Source organism: Nicotiana tomentosiformis, chromosome 1 (genome assembly GCF_000390325.3).
Source record: "Nicotiana tomentosiformis chromosome 1, ASM39032v3, whole genome shotgun sequence".
Lineage (NCBI taxonomy): Eukaryota > Viridiplantae > Streptophyta > Magnoliopsida > Solanales > Solanaceae > Nicotiana > Nicotiana tomentosiformis.
In genome coordinates this window covers 19,351,817-19,372,572 of record NC_090812.1, presented here as the reverse complement: position 1 = coordinate 19,372,572, position 20,756 = coordinate 19,351,817, and the positions used below count along the sequence as shown (strand labels likewise).

At 36.5% G+C, this 20,756-nt stretch overlaps 1 protein-coding gene across 1 annotated transcript in view; it reads left to right on the top strand.

Annotated features, from left to right (window-relative positions):
* The window catches only part of LOC138904135 (uncharacterized), a 51,995-nt gene extending 35,545 nt beyond the window's left edge, over nt 1-16,450 (top strand). The window contains exons 4-9 of the mRNA XM_070192606.1: nt 4,302-4,391; nt 4,489-4,542; nt 4,721-4,764; nt 5,107-5,209; nt 5,345-5,422; nt 15,982-16,450. Of these exons, the coding sequence (XP_070048707.1) occupies nt 4,302-4,391; nt 4,489-4,542; nt 4,721-4,764; nt 5,107-5,209; nt 5,345-5,422; nt 15,982-16,407 (795 nt within the window). The 3' untranslated portion in view covers nt 16,408-16,450. The remainder of the gene's footprint in view (nt 1-4,301; nt 4,392-4,488; nt 4,543-4,720; nt 4,765-5,106; nt 5,210-5,344; nt 5,423-15,981) is intronic.
* Nucleotides 16,451-20,756: the final 4,306 nt, after the last annotated feature.

The following is a 20,756-nucleotide window of genomic DNA, read 5'->3' as shown; positions in this document are numbered from 1 at the left end:
TAAGTACAAACGTCTCCGTACCGATCCGCAAGACTCTACTAGACTCGCTCATGACTCGTGAAACCTAAGTGAACCTAGTACTCTGATACCATGTTGTCACGACCCAAAATCCATAAAGGCCGTGATGGCGCCAGACTCCACTATCGCGCAAGCCAACAATAAATACTTAATTGGGTTCTTATTTTGTTACTTTTGAAATCATATCTTTCCTTCAATTTAAATCATAAAGGATGAAGTTTTACAAAATAAATAATAATATCTTTAAAAACATTCCAATACAGCACAACCCATAATCATCCCAAAACCCGGTATCACAAGTGCATGAGCATTTTTTAGGAATTTAAAATAAAATACAATAACTGTCTGGAATCCAAATTGGACAGGAAAAATGTACGTACTCTGAAGGAGACTCTGTTGGCTACGGAGCGTCATATAGAATGTAGCTCACCTAAGTCCCCGCCATAATCGCGCCTCTGCGCACACAAGGCCGCTAAACATATGTGTACCTGCACAAAAATATGCAGGAAGTGTAACATGAGTACGTAAATCAATGCGTACCCAGTAAGTATCCCGCCTAACCTCGAAGAAGTAGTGACGGGGGGTCGACTCGGGCACTTACTATGGGCTATAATTAATATACCAATGATATGATTAAGCATGGATCGCGTAAAACGGCTGTAAGCCCGATATCATGAAATAAGTAAACAATTCTGTTGTTAACAAAAAATTTTCCTAATTCATTTTTCATCATTTTAACAGTTTATATCTCGGGCCAATGAGGCAATATCAATTATTATAATTTTTGAAGCAATTAATACAATCATGCGCAAGTCTTGTTGAGGTCGTACGACCCGATCCAATAATAAAAATAAATTGTGCACTACCGAGGGTTTAACGACGCGAACCATAGATGTATCTATAAATTTCCCCGCTCGCGAATCATACATGCGACGCAGTCCCCGCTCGCAAATCATACATGCGGTGCGGTCAAATATTAATTTGAGGAAATACCCCGCTCGCGAATCATACATACGACGCGGCCAAATATAAGTTTAACATTTAAATCATATCTCTTTCTTGATTCTTTTCAAAATAAGAGAAATTCAGCTTGTAGCTTTTTAAGGAAATTACCACGCTCACGAAACATACATGCGACGCGGTTACACATAGATTTCTTCAGCTATTATAATATTCCTCAATTCTTTTCGAAATTACAAAGTTCAAACTAAACATTTTTAAATCCTAAGTTCTTCAATTTCAACCCCTTTCAAAACATTTGATGAGCAGACTCAATCTCGCTCCCTCTCAAGGCAAACAATAAACATAAATCAATAACAATATCAACAAGGCATGATGTGAGCCTAAAACTACCCGGACGTAGGCATAACTAGTAGTTACGTACGGACTCTCGTCACCTCGTACGTACGTAGCCCCCACAAATAGAAGCACACAATAATTTAGTTCACCTATGGGGTTAATTCCCTCTTACAAGTTTAGAAAGGAGACTTACCTCGCTCTACAAATTCCATAACCAGCTCCAAAGCCGCTCCAACAACTCAAACCTATGCTCAAAGCTCCGAAACTAGTCAATAATTATGCAAACCCATTAGTATATACTCAAATACTCATTATAATCCTATTTACAATAATTCCCAACACCGTTCGAAAAGTCGATAAAATCACCATCGGCCCATGTACCCGAATTCCGAAATTATTTAAAGATAATCATTACCCATAACCTTGTGAACTCAAATATATGATTATTCCAAGCCCAAATTCATGGTCAAAATCCAAAATACCAAATTTTAGGTTTTTCTTCAAAATCCCAAATTTCTACAAATTTTCATGTCTAAATCCATATATAATCCAAGTATTTAACTTGCAATAGGTGGGAATCATTTACCTTGACATAGATGATTAAGATGGAGCTCCAAAATCGCTCCAAGATCGGCTCCCATGGCGGAAATGAAGTAAAATGGCAAAAAGCCCGTTTAAAACAACTCACTGCCCAGCACTGCCCTTCTTCGCGTTCGCTACCAATGCCTCGCGTTCGCGAAGGCTAAATGTCTCTGACCCAAAATTTCCTCTTCACGTTCGTGACCTCCTCGTCGCATTCGCGATTCGCCTTGGCCGCGTTCGCGAAGGCCTGGCCAGAATCTGCTTCACGTTCGCGTCCACTGGTTCGCGCTCGTGAAGGCCAAATCTAGCACCCCCCCGAAATTCCTCTTCGTGAATGCCGGACTTCCTTCGCGTTCGCGAATAAGGAAACTAGACACCAGCAGCAACAGTCCAAACAACTCCAATTGAATTCGAAACCACCCTGAAACACACCCGAGGCCCCCAGGACCCCGTCCAATCATACAAACCAGTCCCATAACGTAACATAAACTTGCTCGAGACCTCAAATCACATCAAACAACATCAAAATCATAAATTAATGAACTTTGAAACTTCAACTTCTACAATAGACGTCGAAACCTATCAAATCACGTCCGATTGAACTCAAATATTACACACAAGTCACATTTGACATTACGGACTTACTCCAACTTTCAGAATTGGAATCCGACCCCGATAACAAAAAGTCCACTCCCGGTCAAACTTCTCAAAATTATCCAAATTTCCAAATTTTGCCAAATGACCCCAAATGACCTATGGAGCTACAAATCCATTTTCGGGCGCGCTTCCATTACCGGAATCACCATACGGAGCTATTCGTAGACTCGGAATTCCAAACAGACACTGATAGCATTGAAATGCACTTCAACTCAAATATATGGAAATTCTTCCAAAATGCTAACTTCTACAATATGCGCTGAAACGCTCCCGGGTCATCCAAAACCCAAGCCGAACATATGCCCAGGTTTGAAATCATCATACGAATATGTTGGAACCTTCAAATCCCGATTCCGAAGCCATTTACTCTAAAATCCAATCTTAGGCAATTCTTCCAACTTAAAGCTTTCGAAATGAGAATTTTCTTTCCAATCCAACTCGGAACTTCCCAAAATTCAATTTCGACCATACGCACAGGTCATTATACCTAAAGTGAAGCTGCTCATGGCCTCAAACCGCCGAACGACGCACTAGAGCTCACAACGACCGGTCGGGTCGTTATAAAATTAGAGATAAATTTGGCCGATCCTCTGACTAATCCTGTGGGAAGAAAATTAATTCTTCAAACCTCAAAAGAGATGGGGTTAAGGCCGACATATTATTAATAGATATGGTAACCCAACTTATGTGATTGGAGATCCCACGAAGTAGGTTCATATGGGTAATAACAAGTCGATATTTGCACTGAAGCACTAAAAGAGAGTGCTTGACTGCTACCAATTGAGAGGCTGAGTTATAACTCTTAATGAAATTCATAGTCCTTATGGATGGTGTATTTAAAATTAGTATACACTTGATGAATTCACCTATATGAGAGTGGAGTGGGGCACTCCATTCGGCCTAGTCTCTAGATCTCTCATGAATAACCAGGCACGCGCATGGCCTATTGGGCGCAAAACCGCGTCAAACAACAAAATTACCGAGGGTCAAAATGTAATTGATAAAATTCCGTACTTACAATAAGAATTATTGGTTCATAGAAATATTACATTTAACCAGTAATTCTGTGAGTTAAATTTTAGTTGTTTAAGTTTGGTTCATAGTTAAGAAGACACCAAACCTATAATATTTGGACCATGCAAATCCAGCAAGTTGTTAATTCTTCCATTCATTTATCCTTTTCCTATAATTTTTTGAAAATATATGGGGATTGTGGCAGTATTTTCAAAAATTGGATAAATGTCCTTCCAAGTGGCAATGAAGAGATGAGTATGGCAATCTTGCATGAGAAATTCAAGATACACTTGTCATGCTCTAATTAAGCCTCTCTTAAAGCCTATAAATAGGCATTCAAATTAGCCATAAAAAATATGCAGCATCTTTTACTTTGCCTTTTCGTTCCTCTTCAGCTTCCTTTTCTTTCCTTCTCAAAATTTTGTAGTCACTTTCTTTGTTCCCCTTTTTTAATAGCTGGATTTATTATTTAATTTTGCCGATTCCTGTATCTTCTAAATAAATAGAGATGGGCTTGTTTAATCCTGGAAAAATATTTTACATTGCTGAAATAGTTTCTTAGGACAATGCCCAGTACGACTCAAGCCAATTCATGTATTTGCTTACAAATAATATTATTGCAATATTATTATCCTTATTTTCCGGTATCATTTCCCTACATTGTATGATTACATGCTTTTGATGGAAAGTATTTGCACTATCATTTTTTTAACTGTACTTTAATTTAGCAGTATATAAAGCATCTTGCTTCCAAGATGGCTCACCGTGGATGGAATGTTGTCGTGATCAATTATCGAGGTCTTGGAGGAGTATCAATAACTGTGAGTGCTCCGTTTTTAAGCAAGGATACAATTTTTTTCCAGTTTAAGTTTCTTTTAAATGATTATAGATTTCCTTCAGTTTAATTGCCTTTGGTAGGAGAGATGCTATGATACTTCGACATTGAAGTTGTTGGTGGATCAGCAATGTTTTGTACTGTAACTGCCTTGTTACTATTTAAGTGAGTCATCTCTAAGGAAATGACTTGTATATTTACTCAAGTTAAATATCAGTGGCATGCCCGGGAAAAGAGGTTTTTATTGTTAGATTTGTTTGTTGGGGTTTTTCTTTTTCTTTTTCTTTATCTCATTCATCATGATTTAGTTACTAGATTGCATTTTTCCCGGACCCCATCGATTTGTGGGGCTACACAGGGTATGTTGTTGTTATTATTGCATATTTTTCTTAGCATGTATTGAAGCTGTCCCTGAAGAAATTTAGGAATTTATGATTTCTATAATGGTATATGGTGCTTTTTATTTCTGTAATTCTGGTTGTTTCTCTTGAACCCTATGCCTGTGAACTTCTATCTTTGTGTTATGGAAGTAAAACTGGAAAATAGTGGTTTCAAATGAACATTAATGCAGTTGCCCAAGGTGCAAAACTTTGCTAGTACGTCGTAATATATTGAGTTATGAATATGAAGTTTGTACGCTATAGACATGATAGCTCAAGAACCATGATATTTTGATGGCAATCTGATTGCATTTTTAATAGCCGATGGATTGAGGATGCGGGCAAAGTTATTGACCATCTTCACACTCAATACCCTCAAGCTCCTTTATTTGTTGTTGGAACTAGCGTTGGTGCTAATGCTCTGGTATGCTATTTGTTTATAGGATATTCTAAATTAACAAAAAATTTGCAAAGCTACTTGAAGTCAGTTATATGGATCCTCACTATTCATTTAATTCCATTTGAACCTGTTTCATTTTTCCTTATGAATGATTTTCAGGTAATATATCTTTGCGGGGAAGGAGTTAATCCTGCAATTGTTGGAGCAGCTGCTATCTGTAATCCTTGGGACATTTTGGTTAGTTTATAAACATATACATATACAATTTATACTAATATGCATAAATTGGTAGCTAGATATGCAGTTTACATACTGTAACTAAAAAGAATATGGAGGAATCTCATTGTATATTATTCCAAGACTATATAACATTGGCTCTAACTAAGGAAAGAATAAGAAGGAAATCCGGTGCATAGGGGTGGCAAATGGGCGGGTTGGGCTGAATTTGGGAGGGTCAAGATGGGTTAGGTCAATAAATGAGTCATTGCTCAACCCAGCTCAAAGTGTACTTGGGCTAAGATGGGCTGGGTCAAGATGGGCTAAACAGTGGGTCATAGCCCAACCCGTCCAATTTGACCCATGCTTTAGAACCATGTTCTTCTTGCATAAACAAAGTCTTTTACCTTTTATACACGTATGTGTAAAAGGTAAATAAATACTATTATATTTTGAGAATCAAAATATATTTTCTTAAATAACAAATTAGTATTTAAAATGTGTAAGTTGAAAAATATTTTGCGGGTAGGGGGTTGGAGTGGGTGGATGATGCAAAAAAATAAAAAATCAGAAAACAGAAAATTGAAAAAATACAAAAAAAAGAAAAGAAAAAAATTGCGGGGGGAGGGGTTGAGTGGGTGGTGAAGAAAAACGAAAAAACAGAAAACAGAAAATTGAAAATACAAAAAAAAAAGTAAAAAAAAAATGCGGTGGGGGGGGGGGGGTAGGGGGTAGGGGTGGGTAGTGAAGAAAAAAATTTCGAAACTATTTTGTGCAACCAAACAGTGAAAAATAGAAAAATATTTTTCGGAAAATATTTTCGTCATATTAGATACACCCTAAAACTTAAATATCTTGATTCTCATTTTTAAACTTTGATACAAAAACTAATAATCTGACAACTAAGTAAATTTCTATATAAGTTGGGTTGAGATCTCTTTGTTTTGGGGTGAACTTCATGCGTTGTATTTGGGCTACTTCATATGTGAGAATGAATTATAAAAAAATAGGGTAAATGACACAATTACCTATAAAAATAAAACTATTTACCCTTATCTACCCATTTGTTTTTCTACCCATCAAACTAATTATATTTCCTACCCATGATAATTTTTGTGGGGAATTTTCTCTTTTTTCTCCAATTCTTCTGCAATTCCTTTTTATTTCAATGCTTCTTTTTTTTTTTTCTTTTTTTCCCTTTTTCTTTATTTTCTCCTTTTCTTTTTTCTCGTTTTCTTCTTATTTTTTTTCATTTTTCTCTTTTATTTATTTATTTTTGCCCAAATCGTATTATTGTTATTTTTACCATAACTTATTTCACACTTAAATTTGACTCCTTCTTTAGTTTTTTCTTTTTATTTATTTTCTTTATTTCTTGTTTCTTTTCTAATTCCACGTGATTATCATGCAAACCGTGATCTCCTTCCCTACAAATATCAGTACACACTCTATCATTAGCAGTAACACAATCAGTTTTGGAACAAAACATAATCTACAAGTCCATGTTGGGACACATATGATACGAACAACCGGAATCTATAATTCACTCATTGTTAGATTTGAAACTAGTTTCAATAGCTAAAATATAGTTCCCTCATCAATCTCATCACTAGCTACACTAGCTTCGGCAGTGTCATCTTTGTGCTCAGTTTTCCTTTCCTTATGCTTTTCTTTATTCTTCAGCTTATAGCATTCAGAGATAATGTGACCTTTCTTATGACAATAACGACATTCTAAATTATTGTATCTGGATGTTGTGTTGGATTTACCTCTAACAAACAACACAACTTCCGCTTGAGTTTCACTAGTTTCCCCAGTAATATCACTATCTATCTGTTCTTTTGATTTTAAGATAGATTTAATATACTTATACGAGATATTATCTTTTGCATAAAGCATAATATCTCTTATATGGTTAAACGACTGAGTAAGGAAACAAGCAATAATACAGTTTGATCCTCATTTTTGATTTCAACATCTATGTTACTCAAATCCATAAGAATGGAATCAAAGGTGTCAAGATGAGAGAGAATAGAGGTACCTTCACCCATACGAATTGTATAAAGCTTCTGCTTCAGGTAAAGTCTATTTTTCACAGTTCTCTTCATATACAAGGTTTTTAATTTTTTTCACATGCCTTTTGGCTGTGGTTTCTACAGAAACTTCACGTAAAACCTCATTTGAGAGATTTAAGATGATACCTGATTTTGCCTTTTTGTCTATGATAGCAAACTCATCGTCCGTCATTTTATCCGGCCTTTTCTCCTTTCTTTGCAACACTAAGTTTAAGACATCCTGAATTAGGATAGCTTCCATCTTTAATTGCCACATCCCGAAGTTTGCACTTCGGTCAAATTTCTCAACATAAGTCTGTCACGACCCAAAATCCTAATTTGTCGTGATGGCGCCTAACATGGTATTAGGCAAGCCGATTTCTCACAAATATTTCCAATAATTTTAATAAAAAAATGAATTTAAAGTAGTTTTAGTAGTAAAAGTTATCATAACCGGGATAAAAAAACCCCAAAACATAATGCGAAATTCCTAACTATCGGGTGTCACAGAGTACACGAGCATCTATACATCACAAGTTTGGAAAACATAGTTTATAATAGTTTGAGACCAAATACAGTAATTAAGAAGATAAGGAAAGAGAGACAAGGTCTGCGAAACACCGGCAGCTACCTCGGAATCTCCGGATAATCAATTGTGCGAAGAAAATCAACACCCACTATGTCCGGGAACACTTGGATATGCACACGAAGTACAGGGTGTAGTATGAGTATAACCGACTCAGCAAGTAATAATACTAAATAAAGAACTGAAAGTAATGACGAGCTTCATAGCTGAGTCCAATAACAATAATTTCTAACATAACAAGGTAGGCATGCTTTCAAGTTCAATATTTAAGGCCAAAACAGTAATTTCATGTCATGTTCAACTGAAACATAAGATAATATCTCTCAGAGATTTTTCAAAACAGTGATATATAACAGTTGAAGTGCAACAATAATGAAATCAAATGCATCCTCTCAGGACCACAGTCACTCAGCCCTTCCACTAGCTCAGCACTCGCACTCAGTAGGTATACACGCTCACTGGGGTATGTACAGACTCCGAAGGGGCTCCTTCAGCCCAAGAGCTATAATTTGCATGGACAACTCACGTGCTATAGTATCAATATCTGGATCCGCACGGACAACTCACATGCTATAGTATAATATCTGGATTCGTACGGACAACTCACGTACTATAATATAATATCCGGATCCGCACGGATAACTCACGTGCTATAGTATAATATCTCACAATCAGGCCCTTGGCCTCACTTAGTCATAAATCTCTCCAGTCTCTCGAGCTCTCAATAATCATAAAAATCAGCCCAAACAACAATGATATGATGCATCAATAATGAACAATAGAGATTGAGATAAAATAAACAAGTAAACTGTGACTGAGTATAAAACTATAATTTAGCAGATAATTCAACATGTAAACGGCCTATGTGGGTCCCTACAATGCCAACACATAATCTAAACATGATTTGTGGTTCAATTTCTCTACTACATGGAGAATGTACATATAACAACAGATTTGATCAACTACACAGTTCTATGAAATTTTACCAAGTTACAATTCCTACGGTGCACGCCCACACGCCCGTCACCTAGCATGTGCGTCACCTCAAAACCGATCATATAACACATAATCTGGGGTTTCATACACTCAAGACCAAATTTAGAACTATTACTTACCTCAAACCGCGTAATTCTTTATTTTGATATGCTTTTGCCTCGCGAATCAGTCTCCAAACGCCTCAAATCTAGCCACAATTAATTCGATTCAGTAAATACAAATTATAAGAATTAATTCCATATGAAAATACTAATTTTCTAACAAAATTCAAAATTTAACTCAAAAATTGCCCTATGGGGACCACATCTTGAAATCCAACGAAACTCACAAAATCTGATAACCCATTCAATTACGAGTCTAACCATACTAGTTTCACTCAAATCCGGCTTTGAATCGACATTCAAATCCCAAAGATTCATTTTATGAAATTTTTACAATTTTTCCCAAATTTACATCTCCAAAAATTGATTAAATGATGAAAATAATGATACATTCATGTATGTTAACCAAATCCGAGTTAGAATCACTTGCCTCAATGAATTTCTTGAAAATCCCACAAACAATCGCCACAAACCGAGCTCCCAAAGTCCAAATATGAAATAATACTCTAACCCTTGTTTATAAAGTACAAAAATCTGATCCCTCATTGTGTTGACCGCAAAAGTTTTGTGCGGTCCGCACATTCCAGGTTCTCCGGCCGCAATTCAAATTGTGAGGCCGCACTTCAGCAGCCTTTGCGCTACTAGGTTTCAATAAATTGACTATAACTTTCAATAAACTAGATTCAAAGGGCTACAACTTTAGTTTTTGAATCATCTCCAAATTCCTTATAGATTAAAAATATAAGCTTTCGAAGTTAGACCATCGAACCTGCAGAATCCCTTTTCTGCGGCTGCGAGAAAATTTCTGTGGTCCGCACTTTTCTTCTGCGGTCCACACTTTTCCTCTGCGGTTCGCACATGAGGATTTGTCTCAGCACTCCAAAATGTGCCCCCGCACTTCCAAAAGCTCCAGAAAAACATCAGAGTGCTGAAATGCCAGACTCGCTCAAAACTCACCCTGAAACACACCCGAGCCACTCGGAACTCCGTCCGAATGTACTAACAAGTCCTAAAACACGATACGAACTTAGTCGGACCCTCAAATCATATCAAAAACATGAATCACACTCTAATTTAAGCCTATTAAAACTAAGAAAATTCTAACTTCTACGATCGATGCCGGAACCTATCAAATCAAGTCCGATTGATCTCAAGTTTTGCACACAAGTTATAAATGACACAACAGAGCTATTTTAATTTTTTTAAAATCGGATTTCGATTACGATATCAAAAAGTCAACTCCCCGATCAAACTTCTAACTTAAATTTCTGTTTTAACCATTTCAAGCCTAATTTAACTACTGACTTCCAAATAATTTTTCGAACACGCTCTTAAATCCAAAATCACCATATAGAGCTAAAGGAATCATCAAAATTCTATTCCGGGGTCGTTTACACATAAGTCAACATCCGATCAACCTTTTTCAACTTAAGTTTTAAATTTTGGAACTAAGTATTATAATTCATTCTAAAACCTCCCTGATAAGTCTCATAATTATACTTGAACACATAATAAGCAGTAAATGGGAAAACAAGGCTGTAATACTCAAAACGACCAGCCGGGTCGTTACAAAGTCTTTGTTAGAGTCATATTGGCTACTTAAACTAACCTGGTTAGATCCGGATCTGATATCAATTTATTAGGATCGAAAATCCGGGTAATGCGAAATTTAGTCAAACAAAGTTATAATGACAATAACAAAGACAATGCAGGTTGATAATAACGATAATTAAAACATATAAAAGAGGCACAAAACTAAACGTGATTCCGTCAAGGTGACCTACGTCCACAAGCGGAGAGGAGCAATTTCACTATAATAACCGGCACACAAAAGAGAGTACAAAATTAGAGATGAAACTCTAATTATCCCAAAATATATCCCAAGAGAATAACCTCGCTACTATCACTCACAAAGAAGAGGTTCACTCAAAGTGTTTCCCAACACTAACTCTATGAAATATAATAAAACTCTCTATTACAAGAATACTCAAATGAGTTTCTAATCAAAATATGGGATAATTCAAATGAAGTAAGATAATTCTATATTTATACGGAAAAGTTCTTGGTCCCCAAGTAAAGAAAAAGGAATAAAAGAAAATACTTTTATTCTTTGGCTCCAAGCTAGAATTCTTTGGCTCCAAGTTTGAATACTTTGGCTCCAGTTTGCTATGGACAAATTTAGGTCATATCTTACATAATCCTTCAACAGTAACAATATAGCATGGTGGCCAAATTATCCTTATAATGTGAATTCTAATTAAGTTATAACCCTAATAATCAACTTTCAAGGGCTTGATCAAGATTGTTAGGTTTGAGATAAACAGAATTGGTGGGAACCGCGTAGAAAATGTCAGCCACTCAGCTAAAGTGTTTTTTCAAAGAGATTGAACTTAAATCAAAATTCTTGTCGCATAGCTTTCTCCTACTGTTGAGAAACGGGTATTCCATTTTAAAACAAAGTGCCAAATAGCGGGAATTGAGAATGATTGGAGTTGATTCCTTTATATATATATATATATATATATATATATATATATATATATATATATAGGGGGGAGAATGTCATGGGTTGCTTTCCATCATCGACCCATGACTCCTTGGACGTGCCCCGTGGCGTCCTGGCAAGCCTCCCAACGCCTATCGCCACGGTCGGTCCCGTGGTCTCGGCAACGCCAAGTGCCAAGCGCGTATGCGCCTCTGTCGCCCTGCCGATAATCAATGCTAGCGCCCAGCGGCTGGCGAATGCCAACAGTGCCGCACGCACAAACCATCATGTTGCCAACAGCGCCCAGCTGCAGGCAGATCCAAATAGTGCCGCGCGCGCCGATAACAATACGCGCGCAGACCTTGATGCTCAAGACAAAGTTGCTGCCATCGGATTTGCTTCTACCTTGTAGAAGACTAAGTCCTTTTCATTGTAATTATAGAGTAGTTTTACTTCATTCATTTTCAGTGTGCTTCTATAGCTTTCATAGATCAACTCATGTAACTTTGATTTTTTTTTTTAAAGCATTATTAAGGGGGACCAAAGTATTCAAACATTCAAGCAAGCAATCATTTCTCTGTACTGGTGTCTCTCTCTCCCTCCCCTCCGACACCGCATAGCATTTTGTAATAGCTTTCATCATCATCAATACAATCATCAGCTTTCATCATCAATTGCTCATTTACGTTGCTCAATTGCTCACGACATTGATTTTTCCGTACGACACTGACATTCTAGTCTAGCTAACGGAGGGGACCTCAGTTGGCGGACAACAACCGCACTGACATCAGTTGCTTTTCCTTCTAAGGAACTTCAGGAAGGCGACGCGTATATATATATATTCTCCTTCATCATTTATCCTGTAGAGACAATGATCGTTGGAATAAATTATTTGGTTGGACCGTTCATGAGAGGTATTAATTAGTTCATCAGCCAATTTTCCCTAAACCTTACCGAGTATCTACAAACAAAACCATTACAGGTAGGAAACATTATGCTTTTGAATGTTTTTTTCGTGTGAAATAAATGGCGGCTAAAATTTTAGTAGCAAACAAAAGAACATTCTGTATCCTAGGTAAGGGTGGCAAGTGGGCCGGTCCAAGTCCGGGACCGCGGGCCAAACGGACTAAATGGGCCAGGACCGTTTGGCCCGATTTTAGTGGGCCTGGGCCGGTCTTGTAGGCCGGTCCTATGATTTGGCCCCGCCAGGGCCCGGGACCGGTCCGGGACCGGCCCGGTCCCTTAGCGGGCCAAACGGTCCCAACAGCTATTTTTAAAAAAATAATGGGCTATCAAAAATAACCGTTGGCTATTTATAAAATAGCCATTTAACCCTCCAACTTTGTTTTAATCCCAAACTTTTTATAATTACACTTTTTCCCTATTTTCAACTATAAATACCCCATCATTCTTTCATTTTTTTCTTACAAAATCATCAATCTATCATAATCTCTCTCTAATTTTCTTCTATAATTGCTATTATTGCTTACTTTATTGTTACAATTTGTGGAACAATTGTGAAGTTGGTGAATTGAAGTCTTCAACGATAATCAATTTTCAACAAGTTGTTCGTCAATTCGGTAAACTCGTTCCAACTCTTAAATTTTAATATTATAATTTTGTTTGTTTGATTTATTTTCTATTACTTTATTAATTAAGATGGCTTCCTTAAAAAAACTGTTTGGTAAAAATAAGGGAAAATCCAAGATTGACGAATCTAGTGCTCAATCTGTTCCTCCTCCACTGCCCCGGGCTCCCCGAACCAAACTCCATATACGTCCTACACCTGCTATTCTTGATAGCTATAATAGTTTATTACAATTTACTGAAAGTCAATTTTGCCATAATATTAGAGCTGGTGGACAATTAGACCGTGAATTAATGAATGCTCTTTATTCTAATCCAACTATTGATGAAAATGATGACGAGGAAATAGATTTTGATGAAACTCAACCGGATGATGATACACCAACTAGTCCTGCTCCTGATGTTAACCCAGCTAGTGATAACCCTGCTAACCCAAATGATTCCCCATTTGATACTCCTGTTGCTACCCCTACTTTTTATAGACAACCTAGCAAACGGACGAAAATATCTCCCGTTTGGCCATTTTTTACTCAACTAATTCCAGAAAATAATTCTAAGTGTAAAACTTGTGGCACGGAGTTAGTTTTTAAATATTTTGGATCGCGGGGGGGGGGAGGGGGGGATGGGAACTTTGGCTAGACACATAATGAAACACTCTCAAGATAGAGTGAGATATCTTCGTCTGAAAGCTTTGGCCGAGGGGAAAAGTCTACCTACTCCTAGTTAGGTTGAACCTAGTACCGGTTCAAATCAATTTCAACCGGGAATTAACACTGTTACCGGTGGTATTTTATATTATGATCCAAAAAAAGATCGGGAAGAATTGGCAAAAATGGCAACTGTTATGTGTTTACCCTATAGTTTTCCTTCTGACCCTAACTTTGTGCATTATATTAGAAAGTTTTTTAATCCTACTTATAAAGGTTTTCCTCGCACAACCATAAAGAGAGATATTTATAAATATAAACATGAATATGAACAATATTTGTGCTATTTATTTACTTATATAAATTGTCGTGTTTCTATTACAACTGATATTGGTAGAAGTGGTAACGACTGTGATTACCTTACTGTTACCAGTCATTAGATTGATGAGGATTGGATAATGCAAAAGCGCATTATTTCTTATAGAATAATTAATTCACGTCACACAGGGGCAGTTTATTGCTAGCACAGTTACAGATATTTGTAGATATTTTTGCATTAGTGATGGGAACTTTGGCTAGACACATAATGAAACACTCTCAAGATAGAGTGAGATATCTTCGTCTAAAAGCTTTGGCCGAGGGGAAAAGTCTACCTACTCCTAGTTAGGTTGAACCTAGTACCAGTTCAAATCAATTTCAACCGGGAATTAACACTGTTACCGGTGGTATTTTATATTATGATCCAAAAAAAGATCGGGAAGAATTGGCAAAAATGGCAACTGTTATGTGTTTACCCTATAGTTTTCCTTCTGACCCTAACTTTGTGCATTATATTAGAAAGTTTTTTAATCCTACTTATAAAGGTTTTCCTCGCACAACCATAAAGAGAGATATTTATAAATATAAACATGAATATGAACAATATTTGTGCTATTTATTTACTTATATAAATTGTCGTGTTTCTATTACAACTGATATTGGTAGAAGTGGTAACGACTGTGATTACCTTACTGTTACCAGTCATTAGATTGATGAGGATTGGATAATGCAAAAGCGCATTATTTCTTATAGAATAATTAATTCACGTCACACAGGGCAGTTTATTGCTAGCACAGTTACAGATATTTGTAGATATTTTTGCATTAGTGATAAAATAATGTCAATTTCAATGGATAATGCTACTAGTAACACAAATTCTATAGCCTTGCTTACCACTACGCTAAATCCTACATTTAGTGATTTTTTTCATGTTAGATATATTTGTCATATTTACCATTTAATTGTGGGTGATGGTATGAGAATTTTAAATATTGAAATTGAAAAGGTTAAAATGGCTCTTAACTGGCTTTTTTATTCAAACCGTAGAAGTAGACTTAGAGAATATTTTAAAAGATGCGATGAATTTGGCCTAAGAGAAAGAAAGGTTCTTAAACCTTGTCCAATTAGATGGAATTACATGTATGAAAGTTTGGTTGTTGCATATGAATATAGAAACCCCATAAACTCAACATTTAATGCACATGTAAGTGATGATGATGAGCTCCTTACAAATGGGGATTGGGCTAATGTTAAAATACTTGTAGATTTTTTAGAAAAATTTCATATTGCTACAAATGAATTTTCTGGGTAATATTATCCTACTATTTCTAACTGTTTAGTTTATATTGCAGAACTTGCAAATTTGTTTGCTCATTTTTCAGAGGGTGGGAAAATTTATAAACTTGCTATTGATTCTATGAGAAAAAAGTTTTAAAAATATTTTTCCCTATTCCCCTTATTTATGGTGTTTCTGCTTTGTTAAATCCTTGTATGAAATTAGGAGGTCCTCATTTTTGGTATGAAACTGTTTATAATGGTTTAGCACTTAAAGATGAGGAATTGTCTCAACTTCCGGAAATAATAGCCTCAATTAGAATAAATGCTCAAACTATTTTTAATACTTATCAAGTTGCATTAAATCATGCTAGACCAAATGTTCCAACTCATTCTTCTTCTCATTCTCAATCATCTAAAAGAACTGCGAGAGTAAGAGCACTTAGTGCTTGGGCGGGGTTTAGGGGTTCTCAAGGTTCTAGTAGTAGTGATTTTTCACAACTAAATGAGCTTGAAGTTTATTTGTCGCAGGGAATTGAGGAAGTGAATCCCGACGGTTCCTTTAATCTCTTGGAATGGTGGAAGGACAAAGAAAAATACTTTCCGATTCTTTCAAGGATGGCCCGAGACATTTTAACTATTCAAGCTTCAACAGTGACATCAGAGAGCGCTTTCACTCAAGCAAGACTTCAACTCGGGGATTATAGAGCATCTATGAGGGAGAGTTTGGAAAAATCAGTACTTTTCAGAGATTGGATCCGGTCGGAAAGAAGAAATTTTGGACTTGCTGAATCACAACCAAATGAAGACGAAGCTTACGAAGAAATGCTAGCTGAACTTGCGGAGGATGTTGCTTCGCCCGGAAGTGGCGATGACCAAGCTACTTTTCCGCCACCACCAACGGAAATTTCTCCGGACCTTGATAGATTTATGAAGTTTGTAAGAGATACCATGTAACTTGTATGAACAAAAATTAGTATGTATTATGTAACTTTTATTTTTCAACCCAATTTGAATATATACATCTTATATCGATATATATAAGATATATATATATATATATATATATATATATATATATATATATATATATATATATATATTATACATTTAATATATATACTATACTATACTATACTATATATACATCTTGTATATAGTATATAAGATGTATATATAGTTTATCGAATATAGCTTATTACTTCTATAATAAAATTTATAAAGCATTGTCTTAGATATTTTTTTTAACATCCTTTTCTCTCTAATATCTATTTTATTTTATTTTTTAAAAAATATTTTTTACCCACTTAGCCCGTTTAGCCCGCGGGCCGGGACCGTTTAGTCCGGGACCAAACGATCCCGGTCCCGGGCCGGCCCCTACAAAAAGCCCATTTAGGCCCGGGCCCGTTTAATTTGGGACCGGCCCGGGACAGTTTGGACCGGCTCACTTGGCCCGTTTAGGCCCGGGACCGGCCCACTTGCCAGCCCTAATCCTAGGACAGGTTTTACAGTACTGTGGAAAAATAAGGAAATTAATTATTCATTTCTTGACGTACCCTTAGTGTCACATCCCTTTTCTACCCCAAAAAGATAATGTATTATGTTATTTTATGGATAGTGGGTTAAAGAGTTTTTCCAATTGAAGTGACAAATTTGAATAGGGATTATTTTATTTACAGAGTCCCTACTTGGAATTAATTTTTCGGTGTTCCAAATCACCTTTTATTTGAATCCCTAATCAAAGGAAGGTTTGACTATACTATTAATTGGTATGCGAAAACAAAGTTCGATTAAGGAATTCTGTTGACCGGAGAGAAGGTGTAAGGCATTCCCCGAATACTGTGGTTCTAGCATGGTCGCCTTATTGACTTAAACTTGGCTTGAATTAATTTTGGATAAACTGTGTTTTATTGGATTTTTATGTTTTACCTATCCACTTTTAATTATTAAAATTATTAAAGAAAAGATTTGAATAAAATTGTCCTAACCGCACCACGCAAACGAATGTGTGACCGAGATGAATTTTATTAATTTTTTCATAACCGCGCTATGCAAGCGAATCTGCAGTCATGACGAGGATTATTAGTACGTTATTACTTTTGGAGAAAATTACTACATTCGAAGAAAATAATTTTGAAATTTATTAAAAGTTAACTATCGCGCTACGCAAACGAATCCGCGAGTTTAGTAATGGATTTATTAAATTAAAAATTAACTAAAACTAATGAGTATGGTATGACATTATTGAATTAAATTATTGAAAGTTAAACATCACGTTACGCAAGCGATTCCATGAAGTTAAAGCACGCCTCCTAATAGCTTAGCGTCTAAATTAATTAAAAAAAGTGCTGCTTTTTTATTTATTACTTGTTCGACCAGAAAAAAATATTATTATTAAAAATAATTTCTAACTAATGCAAGATTAAACCCGGGTAAACTTATGTTAAACTTTCATAGTATTGGGCCACTTATTTTATTTAACAAAAGACAATTTATTGATTTTAAAGAAAATGTCTATCTTACTTTCTATTGTCATTGGGCCTACAGATTTTAGCTTATTTGGCCCATGTTGCTTAAGAGCCTCGATGACCAAGACAACACAAAATAACAAGTATTCTTCTAAGTCCAAATTGCTTCTTACATTGATGTCCAAACTAAAATTATTTTTCATAAAAGAAACTTACATGCTAATTATTATCTTTTATCTTCTTAACCAACTATTTCTTAAGGACTAACATAATATTTCTACTCATCTACACCAACATGGCACTAATCAAACTGTGATGACCCAAAAGGTCATCTTATATTTTAGAACTCGAATCTGCGCTCTTAAGCCTTAAAATTTCATTTTTACCCTCCGGAAAGGTTTTCGGAAAGCTTTTATGTTGAAAACTAATGAAAATAAGAATTTTTGCCTTAAAATTTGATTTTAGTTGACTTCGGTCAACATTTTTGATAAACGGGTTCGGATCCATACTTTGACGGTCCCGGTAGGTCCGTATCGAATTATGGGACCTGGGCGTATGCCCAATCGAATTTGGAGGTCCCTAGCTTGAGTTATGAATTTTTGATAAAAATTAAAAGTTTGGAAATTATTTATTTTTAAGAATTGATTGATATTTGGCATTGTTAATATCGGGTTCGTATTTTGGTTTCGGAGCCCGGTACAAGTTCATTATAATATTTAAGAAATGTCTTTAAAATTTGGTGAGAAATGGAGTTGATTTGACGTGATTCGGACGTCCAGTTGAGAAATTAGAAGTTTTAAAGTGTTCTTGAGAATTTCATTTGATTTGGTGCTAAATTTGTAGTTCCAGGAGTTATTTTGGCGATTTGATTGTGCGAGCAAGTCCGTATGATATTTTTAGATTTGTGTGCATGTTTGGTTTGGAGCCCCGAGGGCTCGGGTGAGTTTCAGATAGGTTACGGGATGTTTTGGACTTTGAAAAATCTGGTTTTCTGCAGATTCTGGTGTCTGGCATATCCTTCGTCGCGTTCGCGAAGGTCCTCTCACGAACGCGAAGAGTAATATGGGTAGCTGAGTATTTCTTCTTCGCGAATGCGAAGGCTTGGTCGCGAACGCGAAGGCTTGGTCGCGAACGCGAAGAGATGGGGGCGTTACCCTTCGTGAACGCGACAAACCCATCGCGAACGCGTAGTGTTAGGCAGTGGGGAGGGGGAGTCAGCCTTTTCTTCATCGCGAACGCGAGCAATGTCTCGCGAACGCGAAGGCCAGGGAAGGGTAGCCTACGCGTACGCGAGCACTGCCTCGCGAACGCGAAAGCTTGGCAGCCCATATACATCGTGAACGCGACAGTGTTCTCGCGAACGCGATGAACACTGTCGCCCATCACATAACAAAACCCAAAAAAGGGATTTTAGCCCCAAAAAAAACTCATTTTTCTCAAAAACCAAATGGTGAGGGGCGAGTTTTTCAAGAGTCATTCCTCAAATTGTTGGTAAGTGATTCTAAACTATTTTCTTTCAATTATCCATTATATTTCTTGAATTTTCAACCTAAAATCTAGAATTTTCATGGTAGAATTAGGGGTTAGGATAGAAAATAGGGATTTCAGAAATTTGGGAATTTAGACCTCAATTTGAGGTCGGATTCCAAAACTAATTACATATTCAGGCTCGGGGATGAATGGGTAAAAAGATTTTGGTCCGAACCTCGAATTTTGACCAAGCGGACCCGGGGTTGATTTTTTGACTTTTTGGAGAAAAAATTGGAAAATTTAATTTATGTAATATAATTGATTCCTTTAGCAATATTTGATATTATGGAGTCATTTTGAATAGATACAAGTGATTTGGAGGTGAATTCCAAAGAAAAAGTTGTGATTGAGAATTAAGTGGCCTTCGGAGCGAGGTAAGTATTGTGTCTAACCCTGACTTTAGGGAATTAGGAACCTTAGATTTCTTGCTAAGTGAAATCCATGTGAGCGGCGTACATGTGAGGTGACGAGTATTTATGCGCCGCCAAATTTACCTGTTTTTCTATGTTTCTCTGTTTTTCTTATATTGTCTTTTCCTATGTCAAATTGCTACGTGTTATGCTAGTATTGTTCAATTTATCGTTCTTATCATGTTTATAAATTTTCTAGTGATAATTGAGTTTTTATTTCAAAGTTGAGATTGATATTATGGAACCAAATATTGAAGTAAGGTTTGTACTTGTTATTCTATCTCCCTATTGTTATTTATGCATTGCATTATGGTAAGGGAGAGTGCTAATGCACGAAGGGTAATGTCGTGCCATATTATGAGTGTTAATGCACGAAGGGTGATGTCGTGCCATATAGTGAGTATTAATGCACGAAGGGTGATGCCGTTAATGCACGAAGGGTGATGCCGTGCCATATTGTGAGTGTTAATGCACGAAGGGTGATGTCGTGCCATGATATGAGAGTAAATGCACGAAGGGTGATATCGTGTCGTTTCTATTAATTTTATGGTGAGATTGAGAGTAAAAGCACGAAGGGTGATGCCGTGCATTTTTCCTTACTGTATTCACTATTCCTGTTGATTCATGGTATATTGACTGCTCCGGTGATCATTCTGTTGTAGTTCTTTATCTTGTATTCCCCTCAGTATATTTTTCCTCCCGACATTTCCTGTTTAGTTCCTCATTTCTGTTATTTGTGTATACACTGTTAAATTGTACAGGTTGATTTGTAGGTGCCTTGCCTTAGCCTCGTCACTACTTCGTCGAGGTTAGGCTCGATACTTACCAGTACATGGGGTCGGTTGTACTGATACTGCACTCTGCACTTTCTGTGTAGATTTTGATACCGGCTCAGGTT